At 34.7% G+C, this 18,501-nt stretch overlaps 1 protein-coding gene across 1 annotated transcript; it reads right to left on the bottom strand.

The window, feature by feature from the left end:
- Positions 1-14,802: 14,802 nt before the first annotated feature.
- Positions 14,803-15,153, bottom strand: N7506_004251 (Patatin-like serine hydrolase; the record flags this gene model as incomplete). Its single annotated transcript, XM_056953545.1, has 2 exons — positions 14,803-14,990; positions 15,126-15,153. 2 exons carry the CDS (start codon positions 15,151-15,153, stop codon positions 14,803-14,805), a joined length of 216 nt encoding a protein of 71 aa, XP_056812434.1.
- Between the last annotated feature and the right edge of the window lie 3,348 nt (positions 15,154-18,501).

Raw genomic sequence — 18,501 nt, 5'->3', positions numbered from 1 at the left:
TCTTGTCATATAAATTACACCTATCTTATCTATGTATTATATCACCTATTCATTCCTATCTTTCCCTTTATCTTTCCCTCCATCTTTCCCTCTATCTTTCCCTCCATCTTTCCCTCTATCTTTCCCTCCATCTTTTCCTCTATATCTTCCTTCACCTCTCCTATCATAGTCAAGCCTACTAGATAAAGGCCGCCACACAAGCCACTTACCACTACACAGGCCTAGAATAAAGTAGAGTCTACCACCTACCGTCTTAGCGCTGCCAAGTATCTTGGAATCAAAGCCTTTAACCATGTTTCCAAAGCTTTTCTTTTGCTAAATCATCCACCATAATCTACCAGTCATCAGAAATATCAACTCTTTCTTCTCCAGGTCAAAAAAATATACGGCCCTTAAGACATATACTTATACGTCGTCGCACTTGGCCATGACCATATCAGAGATATAAATAATGGCCACCGCGATATGCTTCTTGATAAACTAGGCAAGATAAGACACCAGCTATTAATAAAAAACTTATCATTTCGCTCAGGCGATAAATAAGAAGATGATTCATTAAATGGTAAACATTAAACTTTTAAAATTCTTTAATTACCTAAAAAGAGTGACTGACAACAATAAAAGCAAATAAACCAAGCAAAACAAATTACTCCAGATAACAATTATAGGTACTCACTATACTCAAATTCAAATAAGACCACCACCCCTCAATCCTTACTTATTAACAATACTAAGGCCAATCGTTCAATTACTTTAATCAAAGAACTAGTAAGCTCAGAGTCTAGATAGCCCCTTCCCAATAACTCTCATACTATAGAAAACAGAGAAACTGCAAGGGTTTATTGTAAGTTCAAAACTCTACTTATTTATTATACCTCTAATTAGATTCAACAACAACTATACCATATTACCACTCAGATCAATACTTCGCGCCAATATCAAACATCCCACAAAACAAAGGACAAGATGATATTACAAACACATACTAGATTTTCAAGCATGCTTCTCTTACGGGGATTGCTACTGTTTTCAGCGGACTAATTTATGGCGCTATCAAGACAATTTCAATTTAGACAAATAGAGAGAGCTTTTCGAAGACATCAGTTACAACAGTATTTCCCCCTTGGAATGGACCAGTTAATTGTCTACTCAGCCTTGAAATCTATGAATCATAGATGCCAGCTCTTGCAAAGGCTTTATTCAATGCGACTGTAAAATAGATCGAGAAAACTCTACATATTAGCTTCGAAAAAGGAACAACCCTCACTATTCCTAATTCCAAAGCTACTTTAAAAGGCGTAGAACATGAAGCTATTACTGTGATGTTCGATTCTAAGCTACAACTGGCAATTCAAAAGAGCCGTATCCGCCTTAGAGAGTTAGAAGAAAGGAAGCTAGCAACCAATTGTGTTTCAATAATAGTTACAAAAAAGGGCGCCATCGTTAACCTATCGCTTGATCTGATTCAAGGCTTAGAAATTCAAAGAAAGCTATACAACTAGAACGCAATTCGCGTCTCATAATTTATAAAATAAACGCTTCACTCTTTAACTTTCCCCTTGGTGACATAAAGCTTTACCCCCAATTGAGTAACCCCTTGACCATTTGGCATACTAACAAGTTTCCTTGTATATTCCTTTCCTTCATCGTCAAGCTCAGAAACAGTGACATTACTTCTTTTCCAATATACTATCTAGCCCTCTCCAATAATTATTACTCAAGATACTTCAGATCCTATTTAACTGTTCTTATATCCCATGTCTCCTCAACAACCCTCTTCAAAACAACAAAACAACTCTATAGGCTCTCTACACCTAATAGACCCCCAATTAACATCATGTAGCAAGGCGAAAGGCCGGAAAAAGAATAATAAGGTATCGCCACGTTGCGTCAAGCGAGCTCAGAAGACTCAGAAATTCAGAAATGCTATGAAATCCGCTCAAGCGGAATTTTCCACATTAAGATACGAGTTGTACTATCTGCGCCAAGAATTTGATCAATACAAACCTATAAATCCACTTCCACAAAATAAAGGAATAGAGATCCACTATAGGCTTGAAGGGAGCCAGAAGACGACAGAAAAGATAAATCTCTTTACTCCTATCAAGACCAGCTACCTAGGGTATACTACACTTTCTATATAAAAAAAGGAGTATGTAAAACAGACGAAAGAGGCTTCTAGTAATCGATAAGGATCTATCATACTTTAGACTTCATGTGTCGCCTAGATAGTGCTATTCTTCTTTTTCTAGAGTAAATAGTCAATCGAAATTCATATAATTCAATCGAGCGACCTTAGGTATACAGCTCGACATAATAATTAATAAAAATAGCTTATTATAACAAATACCCAGAAGCCTAACTTGTAGTTCAAAACCATATTGATTCCTAGTGCTAATAAAACTCCCAGCACGCCCCAATCAAAACAGAAACAAGTCACTAACAAGTCTAGTATGTGTACCATTTTTTATCATCACAGTACCTCGTCACTTCGCCCTACAACAACTACCCAGAAGCCAACCCCAATAATAACATAGAATTAACACATCAAGTCACAACTAATATTCCATTTCAACCATACTCACGTCATTCAATAAATATCAAGCTACCACACCTCAAATTTAATCTCAGACAGTATCAATAGAAGAGACTAACAAAAGTCAGTTAGTATAAAATTAATCGCTTACTAAGCTTATTTACCCATAACAAGTATCTTGCTATATTCATCCCTAACCTTAGACGACTTTACTATTACTTCACCTAAAGCTTTAAAAACAATTATAGCATCATAGTCCAGACTACCTTCATATAGTAAAGCTCAATCATAGCGACCAAACTATAGATTATCACAACCTTACAAAAGCCCTTCAATATAGATTAAGATATTCAAGATCTAAAGAATATCAGAAGAAATTCTCAACTTAATAAACCACCATTTCTCACATAGCCATTATCTAAAACATCATCTTACAATAGCCCATTAAGAAGATATTCTAATGAGATCGCAAAATCTACCCAATTAGCAGTTTTCAGATAAAGAGGTTAGCCATAGCCTACCAAGCTCTCTAACCTATCAAATTAAATAAATCCACCAAATATACATAATACAGATATTGTAACCATATATTAACATCGAAACATAAGGAATCACGGCGGCCAGGCCAGTATCGCTAGCTATAAGAATAATATTTTCATAACCGTCCATTAAGCTACTGATATCATGGGGCCCTATCCATAGAGCTATCAAAGATAATAATCCAGCTATATCAACAGCCCTAGCTTGCTAATAAATAGAGACAGATTGTCCTTTCTGGGGCTATAATAATAACTTAAGTGTCTCTTGCTTTCTAGGCGCCTATAAGATAACTATTAATAGATAACTCTATATCTAAGAGCCAAAGCTAATTAATAGTAGCCAGATATTGATATATTATCTAGGCAATACTTTCATTAATCTTAGGAATATAAGCTTTATCTTGATTGAAGTATTTCTCATTATAGCAGCTAATTTATAGCTTATAATAGCATATGAGGATCCACAACCAGAGAATAAACTATTTTAATAGAGAATTATAAGGAATTGAATTATAAGTGTAATTATAAAAAATCTTAGTATTAGATAAATATAAAACCAAGGGAAGAGATATGTTATAGGGACATATTGCCATATCCTATAAAAACTCAAGACAGCAAGAGCTTGATATAGATAGAGGAAAACCTTATATAATAGCTTTCAAAATATAGAAAGCGATAATAGCATTAGAAATCTTATACTTACTTCTCCCTAGTCATTTATCTAGTCAATAATATTTTAACACTTTAATAAAATCACTTATAATTACTAGTGACCAGCTACGAGGACTAGATAGTAACATTTCTAGAGCTTACTCAAGAAATAAAGCTCTAATATAAAGAAGAAGTAGTCCAGTATTTATCTAGCCTATTGATCAATATAGGCGTTAAAGGTTGTCAAAAGATAAGCCTAGAATATCTACAAGGAAACTAAGGTGAATTATATTCAAGGATAATAATAGATTAATTAACGACAGGATTCCCGAACAATCTCTTATATCTTTTAAAGAGCAGTCTTAGAATAGTAAAATAACCACGTACAGGATAATATAAATAATATAAATAAAAATAAGTCCTCAACTCCAAGACCTGATTAACCTATAACAACCAAGAACATATGGGTATGTGATATAACGTACAAAGAAGATTTAGAAAGAAATCTTCCCTAAAATTAGTATCTACCAGAGCTTTATAAATATAAGAAGAAGGACCATTAAGCCCGCAATGATCACGTAAATAGTGATCAGCTGTATATCTTAAACAGTTTTATAACATCAGACCAAGCATCAAGGAACAATTCAAGACTAGAAATAATCAAGGCGAGACAAATACTACTTGATTTATTTATAGACGACCAAAAACAATTCTCTATAGCTCAAATAGTTTAGCTTATATAGTAATAGCCTTCAAGATCTACCCCACAACATGAAAGTGATATGACATCACACATTAAACAATAAACAATTATAAATATAGGAGATATAAATTACTTAACCTAAGGCTTTTCTGATTTAATTGTCAGTAACATTTTTTCTTTTCTATCAGCTTCCTTTATACTATTAAACATATCCTTTTCAAAATCACTAGATATAAGTATATCCACTTTAACAAAGTAGGTCAAGCTCTTTAGAGATTAGAAAATTAGCTTATACTTAATAGAAAGAGATTGGGATTTCCTCACCTTGGTTACCTTTCTATAAAGTATCTGACCAACTAGAGCGTTCAATAATCTATAAGTGGCTAGCTTAGTCTAGGGAACTACTTTAGTTATTTAGTGGTCTTTATTATCAAGATCAAGGTTAAACTAATACTATAAAGCTTTGACACATTATAGCCAATATCTTATATAAATATATATTTAGTGATCAAGGTATTTCTCAATAACAGATTAGTATACATTATTTACAGGTACTATAGAATCACTATCGATCTTGTCTAAGTTAGCATAAGTCCAGCAATAAGACTTATAGAGCTTAATCTTATAAGCATATATAGAAGCGTTTTAAATGGCCTCTAATATATTCACAGCCAACTTGATATTAGATATAGAAATATTACCAGAAGCAATATTCTCTTATATAAAAACGAGGATATCAAGATTGATAAGATGATATCTAACTCGCTATATTAGAAATATCCTCTAATATCCACTAGCAAACTTGGGTATTAGTATATTAGACTAGGTTTCTTTATCTAGGATAGAGGCTAACTATTATAATGTTAGGAATCTTTTAATTAAGATAAGCGACTTTAAAGCTATTTTGGATCTACTTTAAAAGAAAATTCTAACTAATCTCTTAAAATATGGTTAGCATTTTGTGACCTAGATTAGGTTATCATTTTATTTATATATATTTGAGGTAAGCTTTATTAATTCCAAATATGCTGAGACACTATATTCACATAAGTAATCATCTTAAAAGCATATCTTTTTATAGCAAGCTAGTCCTGATTATCAGATGTGGCATCTGATTCCCTACTACTGGGACACCCTCGCCTATTGGGATCTGATAATTTAATTAATAGGTAATTAATTTCAATAGTAGTTTGGAGTATATTATAAAATATATTTATTGGTCATAAAATTTCGAGGGTATAATGATGAGGGCTATATCTTTAAAATAAATATCGAGTTATGAAAAAGATATCTTAGTAATTTTAAATTATACGATGATGATATTAGTCTCGTAGCCTCCCTAGTCTTTTCTTATAGATAATCATAAGTCTATATGCCAAACATGCTGATAGTCTAGTAGTGATAATTGCCAAAAGAGCTATTATAGATATATTATCATGCCGAGTAGTACATATATTGATTACCGTTATGAGAAGACCAGCGAAGGTATTTAGAAGGGTTGGGCTAATAATATAAATTAGTCAGTATAATGTAGACTAGCTGTGATATTAGTGGATGACTTATATAAATAGCCAGTTTATTAGCTATATATAGTTAGTACTATATCTGTTAAACAGCTAGCCTATTATTGCCATGCCAAGTACAAACAGAATATATAAAATGGCTAGGAGTGATGGGTTTTAAATAGTATTGAGGATTGCATTTCTAGTAGTATTCTTAGAAAGATTATCGTTGACTATATTTGACTTTTGTAAAGATGTGAAGATCTCTAGAATAACGAGATAGCTAGCTAGTAGAACCTAATTAGCCCCATTAGCGAGGATATTATATTCCCAAGCTATTTCATCTACCTCTATAATCATTCAGATATATAGAGTTTCAAGATCCTCATATAATTCACCTATTTCTTATCGAGTAATACTTATTACCATACTAAAGACTAGAAACATAACTTTAAAGAGACGATAGATAATAGACTTTATAGGATAGATTAAATACAGCACCAAAATAAGAGCGCACCACCACACGTAGAAACAAATCATATGACTTTGCGCTTTAACACAGTATACAAAAAGCCAACTCAGTGGCTAAAAAAGGACATAGAGATAAGTAGATGTGTATATATAATAATATTCGAAATCAGTTTTAACTCCAAATCTCTTTCTTTTTAGTTCACGAGCCCCACCTAAAGTATATTAGTCCATATTAAGATACTAATCCGCTAGTTTTACATTAGTCAATATAACTCCAATAAGCTCTTCAAATTACTATAATCTTCTTACCTATCTACAGTCTAGTTTTTATTATTAATATTCATTCAGCACATAATGCTAAATGATCTTTCTATCAAACGCATGCAGTAAATAGTAGCCATTTATATACATCTACTCCTACATTCGCATAATAAACGTAGGAAAACCCAGTAAAGAAAAAAACCACGTCGGAGTAGTCCAAAGTCATTTTATCCTACTAGGTCACAGAGGCTTTGCTCTAGAGTGGCTTGAAGCCAATGGGCTTTAGAACATAGGTGGCTAATCTATATAAACTTAACTACTAGATTAATAAGCTCCTCCTCTAAATAGAAGCTGACCATCATAAGACTAAACGCATCAACTAACTTAACAAGAATATATCGTTCAATAACTTGACAACAGATATTATTAACGAAAATCTTCTAAGCAATCTAGTTTTATAGTTAGAGAATATCCTATTAACTATCATATAAAACAAACCTTGTAATAAACGTTCAAGTCACTTTTTACTTCAGAACATACTTACTCCTTCATATCAACAATAACACGCTTTTTAAAAGATAACAACAATCTAACACAATGTTTTTCTATATTCTACAAGTAAAGAGTACCATCCCAATCATTTTAAATCGCATCACACACAAAGTCCTCAATGATTTTCTTAAAGGCTTCAATCCTTACATTCTAGATATTATCCATATAGTAATAATTATACATGATTAGCTATCATATTTCATCTACAAGAATTCTTTCAAATTCATATTCCGCTACTTAGATATTTACCTCCAGCATAATGCTAACTAGGCAACTAATATTTTCACGAACCTTCCCATCTTTAATAACATACGTCAATACAACATTCACAAAACAAGAAACAATCTTCACAACCACCACAATATATTCTCAAGCAATTTAAGCCCACCGCGATAACTACACATAGAACAGCTCAGCAAGAAGAGCTTGGTTATAGTTACCTGGTAGCTCTTAGCCCCTCGTTTAATCATAAATCTACAGTAATTAAATATCACGGTAATATCCCTCGCTAACAGAAAATCATACCTATCAAATCCAATCAAGCATCCCCTCTTTCGTCATAAGAAACTATCCACCGCTCTCTTCACCGCCATCTAGGAGGTCCATCAAAACGATCTTCCTTTTTTCACTATACTATCTAATATAGTCAAAGAACTTTTCGTTCTCCATATAGATAGTAACACAAAGACGAACTAAGAATTGTTTGTCTCAGATTTTGAAGAAGCTCGCATCACAACCTCCATATAATCCATTAATACCAGCTTGGATGATATTGTAATAGTTGATACTAATCTTTGTCAGGAACATATGTATCTGGTTTAGAGAATCTCGTTTGGGTCCAAGTTCATCAAGCTCTTTATTTTTCTCCCGGAGAAGGTGATATATATTTTCACAAACTTTAAGAAGCTCACGCTCAATATATCTATCCAAGATTTCTTCTAAAAAACATCATAATTTGTTAACTCCAACATAAGAAAGGTCCAGTCTCTACTTCTTCTAAAGCTTAGTAGAAAAATAGGCCAGTTCCATTCTGTGTCGCTCTTTCATAATCATACCCGCCTTGAGCTCAGTAGGGCTAGGGTTTTTCAGGATAAAAAATCTAAAAGTGAGCTTAGTACAGTCGCAATTATTAGTAAGCTAAGTGATGTATGTCTCTGTATCAGCATTGATGAGATCTAGCTTGGTAATTATGCTGATAGTTCGAAGACTATTCTCATTAAAACATTGTATACGCTAAATAATACCCTATATATCAACATTACTAGTAGCCAATATAACTATAAATATAATAGTAGACTTCGGCAGAACCCATTTTGGGTCGGAGTCTCCGACCCAAAACCCAACCCATTGGGTTTTGGGTTCCGCCCTCTATAACCCAACCCAACCCAAAACCCAATGGGTTAAACCCAATAACCCAATAATAACCCATTTGAACCCATTTTTGCATAAAAGATAGGTCTTGGCGTTCATAACAATGCTAAGTCATTCAAATAAATTACTGTTTTTTACAGCTGTTCTGGTTTGTTCATCAAATATTGCTACATTATCACAATATTAAGTTGGAAAATTTATGTAATTACCCTGAATTTGAAGCTAATAGGCTTTGTATTATATTGATTACTGATAAAAATTCACATTAATCGTAGTATAGTGGTGTTCTATTAATTTAAGCATTTATTGACTGTGGACTGTTGAAAATATATATTTGTGGTAGAGGGGAGTATGTATATATTATAGGATAACTATGAATGTAAATAGAAATATCTTATTCTTATTTGATTTTATATACAATTGATATTATATTAAAGCTATATTTCTCTTCTCTTATATTTAACTTATTATATGTGCTCCGAATTATATTTTCTGACCGCGGTCAGAAAATCACTTCTGGGAGGTAGGTGTATATGTCATTATTTCTGACCGCGGTCAGAAAAGCCCTTCTAGGGGGGTGTAGGTGTATATATTATTATCTCTGACCGCGGTTAGAAAAGTTCTTCTGGGAGGGTAAATGAAACATTTTTGAGGGATCTTCTGGGGGAGTGGGTTATGAATGGGTCCTCTTGGGTTTTAATGGGTTATGAATGGGTTCTCTTGGGTTTCGATGGGTTATGAATGGGTTCTCTTGGGTTTTGATGGGTCCTGTTGGGTCCTGTTGGGTTCTCTTGGGTTAGACCCATTTAAATAGAGCTTATATAGCCAATCAAACAACATTATAGCTTATACCTTTTGATCTATCTACTTTACTATAGGACTAAGGTGTTTACTGTTCATATACCCTTCTCTTGTAAGTATATACTCTCTCTGCCTTTCCCCCTTACCTCTATAGTATTCCCCTTTTCGGTCGCAATGTCCCAAAGCCAGCATTCTGACTTTTTACCTACTCTTTACGATGCGGATACAGATAACCTTAGCTATCTTATACCCTCTTCTCGAGTTCCAACCCCATCTGGTAGCCAGCTCACAATTGAGCCTTTTGATGCTATTGATACTGACTTCCTTCGGCCCTCCAACCTTCTACCAATTCCACACTCTCTTACTCGCGTTGGCCCCGATCGGAGAAAGGCATATGTGCTTTATGACAATATGGCATATGAAGAATGGGTTGAGTGGTGGCTACAAACCGACTATGGGCAGAAAAGCAAGATTTCCTGGGATTCAAATCGCAATTCAAACATATGGAGCAACTTCGACCAAGTTGCCTATACCAAAGATGGTGCGCCAAAGGTGATGTGTAAGCGCTGCTCAAAGATCCTAGAGCATCCCCATTCTCCATCACCTAGCGGAAAGGGCTATCATGGTACATCAACAATGTTGAAGCATTTAAAGACAGCAGGCTGTCGCAAAGCTCAACAGGGAGGTAAAGGAGAAATTACCCAGTTCCTTCAAAAAGTAGTATCTCCTTACCTCTTTATTTAGTTATCCGATTTCCCTAACACTCCTGGATACATAGGATCACGGCTTACCAGAGGCTCCTTTTTCACAATCGGCATGGGAAGAGCATCTTCTCCAATTTCTCACCCTCAATCGACTTCCATTCCACCTCATCGAACATCCAACATTTCACAAGCTATTCCGATTAGCCCGCTCTGCACCATCTCTCCCTCCGATACCCTCTGCTACCACAATACGTCGTCGTTTACGTGATATGATCATAGAACCACAGAAATCTATCCTCCAAACACTACCCAACGACGCAAAAATCTCGATCGCATTAGATTGCTGGACTTCTCCATATAACCAGGCGTTCATGGCTATCACTGGCTATTTTGTTGACAGTAACTGGGTATACCAAGAGGTTCTACTTGGATTTAAACCACTTTATGGCTCCCATACCGGTTTAAATTTAAGTGGTGTACTCCTTGAAACTCTAGTTGAGCACAAGATCCAGGATCGGGTATTTGGAGTCACAACTGATAATGCAACCAACAACAAGACAATGGTTGAGGCTATTCAGCAGGCGCTCTCTAGCGATGTGACAGTAATCCGAATACCCTGTCTTGCCCATGTTATCCAGCTTTGTTTGAACCAGCTCCTTGATCGTTTAAAGGCCATCCCTCTAAATGAGAATGCAGAAACAAAGTGGACTGACCAGAAGTCATCTGCAGCAAAGGCAAATGCTCAGCACCAGACACAGAGGATCTCATACACCTTAAACAAGGTCCGTTATCTTGCTGTGTATATCCATGCAAGTCCGCAACGCCAGGCGGCCTTTCTCCGACTTCAAGAAAAGGGATCCCAGCTTGTTCCAATCCAGGACGTAAGGACTCGGTGGAATTCTACCTTCTTGATGCTTCGTCGTGCAAAGAGACTACGTAGTTTCTTCCAGCCCTTCTGTGAGGAGTATGACTGTGAGGAGATGTTGCTTGATACTCAAGAATGGCGTCAAATTGACTATCTTCTACAAATCACTCGGCCATTCTTTGACTACACAACAGAGCTCTCGAAGACAAAGGAGGTCACCACACATCTTGTCTTTAAGATTTACAATGCCCTCTTTGATCACTTTTTTGAAGCAGAGGCGCTGCTTAAACGCAAGCGTGTTCCATGGAAATCAGACATGCTCAAAGCACTCATAGCTGGTCGCTTGAAACTTGATGAGTACTACTCTCAAACCGACAATCTCAAAGGACATATCTATGCAGTTGGGACAATGCTGGCACCTGACAGCAGATTTCAGTTCTTTCAATCTGATAATTGGGAGCCTCACTGGCGTGATACCTACCGGAAATCATTCCAGGAATTATTGATTCCGTATCAAGAGCGCCTTACAATAAATCAAGGATCGACTAATACTCCAACAATAGCATCATCTAGTTCTAGACTGAACATGATGCTAAAGAGTAACAAGATATCCGCAAAACCAGCTGGTGATGAGATGACTCAATATCTCGATAGTGGTATGTTTATGATCTATTTCTTCCCTATATAGGATAATACTAATATATTTATACTACTAGATCTAATTGATATTGAACCTCTTCAATTCTGGCGTGAGAACCAATCTCGTTTCCCTGCGATCGCGTTACTTGCTCGCGATATTCTCTCTATTCCAGCAACTGGTGCTGGTGTCGAACGGCTCTTCAATACTGCTCGGGATGTTTGTCACTACCGCCGTGGTCGTCTGAAGTCCGAAACAATCGAGGAGCTTATGTTGTTTCTATGTGCAACAAGATTCAATATTAAGGATGCTGAGGCAAAGCAGCTTGAGCAGTTCTTTACACTAGCTGAGATTGAGTCAGCGAAGGAGCAGAACGATGAATATATAGAGGATGCTGAGCTTGACCTGATTAGTGATAATGAAGAGGAAGAAGGAGTAGATAATAGACTGCGAGAGACATCTCCTCATTTAATAGATATAGATATAGAGGTGACAGAGCCAGAGTTACCAGAGACTGCAACTCAGAGACGGGCCTCAGGGAGGAAGCGTAAGAGCAGGGCAGATGATGATTTTGAGCAATATTAGAGAAATACATCCTGGTTCAATTATTTGATTTATTCTCCATTTTTTCTAGAAGAGCGCTGTAAGTAAAATACTCAATATTACAAGCAAAAAATGCATTAATTATGCAGTTATACGCTAGAAGTCTGTTTGTCTGGTTTACACTATATTGGGGCCCCAATGGGTTACCCAATGGGTTTTGGGTTATGAGCTATAACCCAAAACCCATCGTTGGGTCGAAGCAATGGACCCAAAACCCATTTTGGGTTGGGTTGGGTTGGGTTGGGTCCGGGTTAGAGTGGGTTGTGCCGAAGTCTATATAATAGTACGAGAATATTGCAGATAGAAGTCTACTAAGTTCTCAACTATCTTTATATCTTCTTTATACTCCGCGATTAAGATTAGTCTAGGAAAGTTAACAATGGTTAGGTGGAGACTTGTATTCCCAACTAGCTCAAGCCTAAGAACGTCCACTATAAATACTATGCCCTCCGTCTATGTATCAACATCACGAACCCCTATAAGCTTCGCCGTCTACTTGATAATACTTGATAGCTTCTCCTAGCTTTAAAAAACGTGGCGATAAGTATTTAAATAACATTTGTCTTCCTCATTCCTAGATAAGTGCGGTATAATAGTTGCTATGATTCTGATATCCGTGGGCTTGTGTCGAAGGATGATCTCTGTTACAAATCTAGTATAAAGGCTATCCTATTGAGGAAAGGTATGCCGCTAATACCTTCAAGGATAGAACTTTTCTTAATGGATTAGTCTCCACAAACTACTAATTGTGGTAGTACGATGTGATCGCCAACTCCATTCGCGCGAATTCAGTCAATTTGATTAAGGCGTTTAGAGGTTTTGAATAACTGGAGACTGAGGTTCTTCTGTGGTTAAAAAAAGTCACACGGAGTATATCGTTTGTCTGGAGGCAATACACCTATTTTTAAAAAGTTCAGATTACCCACGGTTATTTGCAACAGTTCAATCTAATATCAATTAGCTTTAGTTCATTATTTGTCGGGTTATTGGCCAATTTATACCCCTATTTTCGACTATTCATGATCACAGAGTAACCTCAGTCTCCAGTCATCCCAAACCTTTAAATATATTAATCAATTTAGCGGAGTTGCAAAAATATGACTAAGAATTGTAATATAGACGAGGAATGAGAGACTAAAATAGGGATATATGAACTCTAAAGTCCCCCTTGCTCTTCTTAAAGAAGGAGGCCCTTGCATACGTAAGGTACACACAAGGCGTAGGATTCTTATTAACTTTAATGGCTGGTGCTTCGTTTTTAGGCCTTTCAGGCTGCTCTCCTTTTTCTAAGAAGCTCATCATTTCTTTCTTTAGTGGATAAACTAATCACTCTCCCCATAATATGTTCCAAATTAGGTTAGTAATAAGATCAAAGAAAATATCAATAGGGTAGACTCAATCGATGCTATATAGTATGATCTATGAACCTTGTCATCAATACACTCGTGAAATATAAACGTCAAAAGCTGTATTTTATTATAAGAATGTAGTTAGAAAAGATTGCACTGTTATTTCACGACGTAGGTGGGTGATTGGTATGGTAACAAACGACAATAATATTCTTTGACTGCCCAGAGGTAATATTACTGTAATTTAAACGAGCTCATCAGAGGTACATCGACTAATGCCAAGCTAGCAGATAGATATCCTAACACAGATTTAAAAACTAATCTTGAATATTACTGTAAGAATAATAATTTATAAGTTCTCTTGTTATTGATCAATTATGATATTCCCGATATAATTTGACACACTATACAAGGAGCTTCTACAACTACTTCTCAACAGCTAGAGCTTCACTAAGTAATCTTCACCGATTTATAAAGTAGTCTAGTATAAGGTCTAACTATGAATCATCCTTAATAAATAGGGTCGAGATTTCTGATTCTAGAGAGATACAAAGATTACAGAGATAGGATTCAGAAATCCAAGGATACTCTAAAGCTAGGAAGTCTTAGATAAGATCAGGATATAGGTTTTACTAGTGGCGAGATTAGCTTGATTAACTAAAGTTAGAGAAGGCTTTAAAAAGTACCAGATCTTGATTAGACGAAGGCCACGCACGATAAGCTCCCGTTAGAATTATACACATATCTCTCTCGTAAAAAGTATATAATAAGATATACATCTACTTTACACAAATTTACTAGATCTTGTGTCTTAGATTTAAAGATAGTTGATCTCTGTTTCAACTACTTTCAAACAAGTCTATTGGGATCGAGATCTCCCATTCTCAGTTTGAGGATATTTAGAATGTGTCCTAGTAAAAAGAGTTTTGAATGTAAAGGATAAAAAAGTGTTTGTAGCTATACTTTATAGTATAGATTCAAGGCTATACTAATATAATATAATCTATTTGGCTAAGTCTTCTATTCTAAGGTAAAATAGACCTTTTTAGACACCCTTATCGATATTAATAATTTATACTTACACTGCTTAGTCATATTTTGTAATAATCTATTCGCAACATTGCAGCTACTATATATGATACAACTGGGAAGTCCGTGATTGCTATGATCAAAAGAAGATATCAATCCTTATTTAGTAATAAAGACAGCCAGACTTTCTAGAAAGCCGCTCAACCTCTAACATCTAGTTGACGATACTTATAAACACAGATCCACTGGATGGTCAATATGGTGGGCTAGAAACGATAACGGGCGAATATAGCTACCACACGATTTACAAAACGCATCCACGCTATTAAAATCTTCTATCATATTATTACTAGATATATAAGTCAACCCTTCGGGGTAAAGTTGGTTAAAAGCCGTGATAAGATTCCTAGTAGAACCTTTACAGCAGATAAAGTCGCGATATCAAAAAGAGGCTGCAATGTTTTAGAATAGTTCTTTTAGTTCAAAATAGAATCTTGAGACTAGGAGAGTTATGACAGTATCTTGTGCTTTACGAGAACTTTCTAATTAACTCAAGATCAAGTTTCGATAATCCTCCATCGTTTCCACACTGTCGATTGTACTGGATATACCACTCAGGTCAACGTTTAACCAATAATACTTAGATCTAATAGCTATATTAAGTTGACTCTTTAGTCTCTTTCAATCATCTTTTGTACCCAACGTTAACATCCATATATTAAACCCCCGGCGGATAAAACTATCTCGGAAAATATGGCGGAAGTAAGAGATCGGGTTAACGTCAGGCTATATAACGCTAGTTCCTAGAGAAAGCAATCAAATAGACCTTATCGTCTCTAGCTAGATCAGATAGGAGATTTAACTAGTGATCGTACTCGCAAAATTATATTTTAGTCCTTTGTCCTAGAAGGATCCAATTCCTAGTAGATCAGCAGGGATAAAAAAGCTAATAACTAAATTAAAGCGTGAAAATAGTTAGCCTAGATACTTAGACTAGAAGGTTAATATATATTGTTGTGAGCCAATATGGTTACGATTACTTATAAAGGGATAGTAGTAGTTATTTTAGCACTAGAATCCAAGGCTACATTAATATTATATAGTGATATAAGATGGGTTTTAATTCTATACGCTTTCTATATATTTAGCTCATATACAATATTAATTAGTTAGAGGATTTGGATATCTGTGAGACATTAAGATAGATACGAGTGAAAGGATGATTGACATTTATACTAACTCTTTTGATTCTCTAGTTCGCTAATGATATTAAAATTCCTAATCATAAATGCTCTTGTTTTCCTAGATATATTAATAGTCACAACTCCAATTTTAGAGTTTGATTAGAGACTTCCACGCAGATTGTCTTAGCTAAGGCTAAATATGAGACAGTTCTTGCTAAATATACTTTTAAGGGTATTATTAAAAACTCGAGTATTATAACAACTATTATAAAGTAGCTAATGAAGTTATTAGTCTATGGTTCCAAATATCAAGTTATTCTGGTATATGAAATTAAGTAGTATAAAAAGCGACCAACACCTTGAGCGAAAAATCCACTACACTAGCTTCTTAAATATCTCTGAGTATATAGAAATATTCTATAATATTATAAATAGACTAATAATAATAAGATCGCCTATGTTAGTTAGTTAGTTAATTTTGTGGCTTAAAGACAATAGAAAAAAACTTCCTTAACCAAGAAAAAACCTATCTAAACTTGTGCTAAGTATAAGGTCCATGATATCCTAGATTCAATATAGATATAAATATTCCTGGAGGAGGAGGAGAAACTGTAGTAAAATAACATCTCTAATATCTCCTCTATTAATCACTAATATAGAAGGGCTCATTATTAGTACTAATATACTTGCAACTAAGGGCCTTTAGTAAAGGCAATAAATACAATCTCAGATTATAAATTAATATTCCAGTCTAATAGTTAATATACCGAAAACATGCGCGCAGCAGTCATATAGGATATATCCATAGCCAAGAACATACTGCACAGTTTAAAATACATAGTATATATAGATAGCGTTACTCCATATTCAATATAACCAACCACTTTAAGATACGAGTTAGCTTTTATAAAGCTCGACTACTGTCTAATTAATTTATATAAGTACGTTAAATAAATTAATAAAATACGTCTCCACTTCACTAGCTTGATCTTTAAACAGTTGATCTAGCCAATAGTATATATACTTATAGTAAGCTTCTATAATCGCTAATTGATATAAGGTCTAAAAAACTATATATAGATCTAACACTAGATTTTATTAAATTTATCACTCAGAGGAAATATACAACGAAGAATAATCTAACTTAGTATCCTAGAAACATAATTATCTATCAACACAGCAAAGGTAATTATTGATATAACTTGCGGCCCATATACTCTAGCCTTTATATAAATATCGAGATAGTAAACGACATTAAGTTTTATATAAAGATTTACTATATAGATTGTTTTAATAGCCTAGATTAAATTAAATAGGATTAAAAGATTTACCAAGAACTACTAAAATATAGCCTAGAATAGATCCACTATCTACTCGATATTAAGCCGGACTCACTATTTTTCTCACACGAACCTTGTTACATCTAGCTCCCGCCTTACAAAAGCTCTTAATAACTCGCAATATGCGATATAAGATAGTGCTATTAATTCAAGATATATTATTATAATCTCCACAAAGGATTTATAAACACTAGTAAATTCCAGCTTATAAAGCATCTTGTATAACATGATTACTAGGACATTGCCTCTACCATTATCCCATTCTCCTTTAGATATTAAAATAAGTCATGATAAAAGTCTAGCTAAAAGGGAGTAGATGGATCTAGTGTTTAAGAATGTAGTTAATAGCTCTAAGACTTTTTCATGATCAGAGAAGTCATTTAGAAATATACAAATAACGTCTATAAATAAAAATACTAACCGCGCCTACAACACAAGCAATAGATCCTAAGCTAAGCCATATTCCTAAAAGATAAGATGACCTACCCCAACGCTTAGCCGTTTCAACGGTGATTTCCAATCATTTTAACCAATATCCCTATCTATAAAGAAAATTAGCTGTCGGCAGCCTAAAGAAGCAACGTCATTCCTCATCCTTATCTTATAGCTCGAAACATGGCGCTTAATATTATTCTAAAGGTAAATTTTCTAGAGAACGTGATCTTTATAATAGCCACCTATATACATATAGACAGATAGATACTTTTCTTTCAGATTGTTCAATTAGGAAACAATGTTCTTCAGCCGTTCACTATCAATAATAGCAAGTCTAGAATTCTCCTATCTTCTAATATCTAGCCACCCAATATGCTCTTTTTACAATATAGTAGATAATAAATAGATTTCAAAAGAATTAAAAAGGATTCTCTTATTTATATATAGAAATTATAATATAATAGCTAATACTATTGAACTAGATTTTTTCTTATTTTTTTGATTTACTCTGTTTAGCCAACTAAGGTTGTTTTATCTGAAAGAATTATAAAGGTTATATCTCCGTTTCTTACCTTCTTAGCTATTAGGAAAACGCTCTAGAACACTCTAAACAGTATCCCTCAAAAGCAAGTATTCGAAAATTAATTTATATAAGGTGATTGAAGATAATAAGTACTTTAGTTCTCATTTCCCTTGATAACCACATCTAATGGCTAAGGGATAAAAACCAACAACCTACTTCTGTAGACCTGCACAATGTCTCACTTGGCCCTTTCCTATATAAGCGCCATCAAAAATGATAAGCATAGAAGCAGGGTAAAAGAGAACAGGAGTAGTAAGAGTGATTAACATAATATGGCTAGTAGATAGACCCCATGTCAAAGCTAGATTTTATAAGAACCTCTTATAGGTACCACATTAAGCCATACCCTTTTCCTGTTCAATAGCCAACACCAATTACAACATAT

Source organism: Penicillium brevicompactum, assembly GCF_028827555.1.
Source record: "Penicillium brevicompactum strain IBT 35665 chromosome Unknown utg000003l_segment0_segment0, whole genome shotgun sequence".
NCBI classification, from domain to species: Eukaryota; Fungi; Ascomycota; class Eurotiomycetes; order Eurotiales; family Aspergillaceae; genus Penicillium; species Penicillium brevicompactum.
Note: the sequence above shows the minus strand (reverse complement) of the source record. Positions and strands in the feature narration are given on the sequence as shown.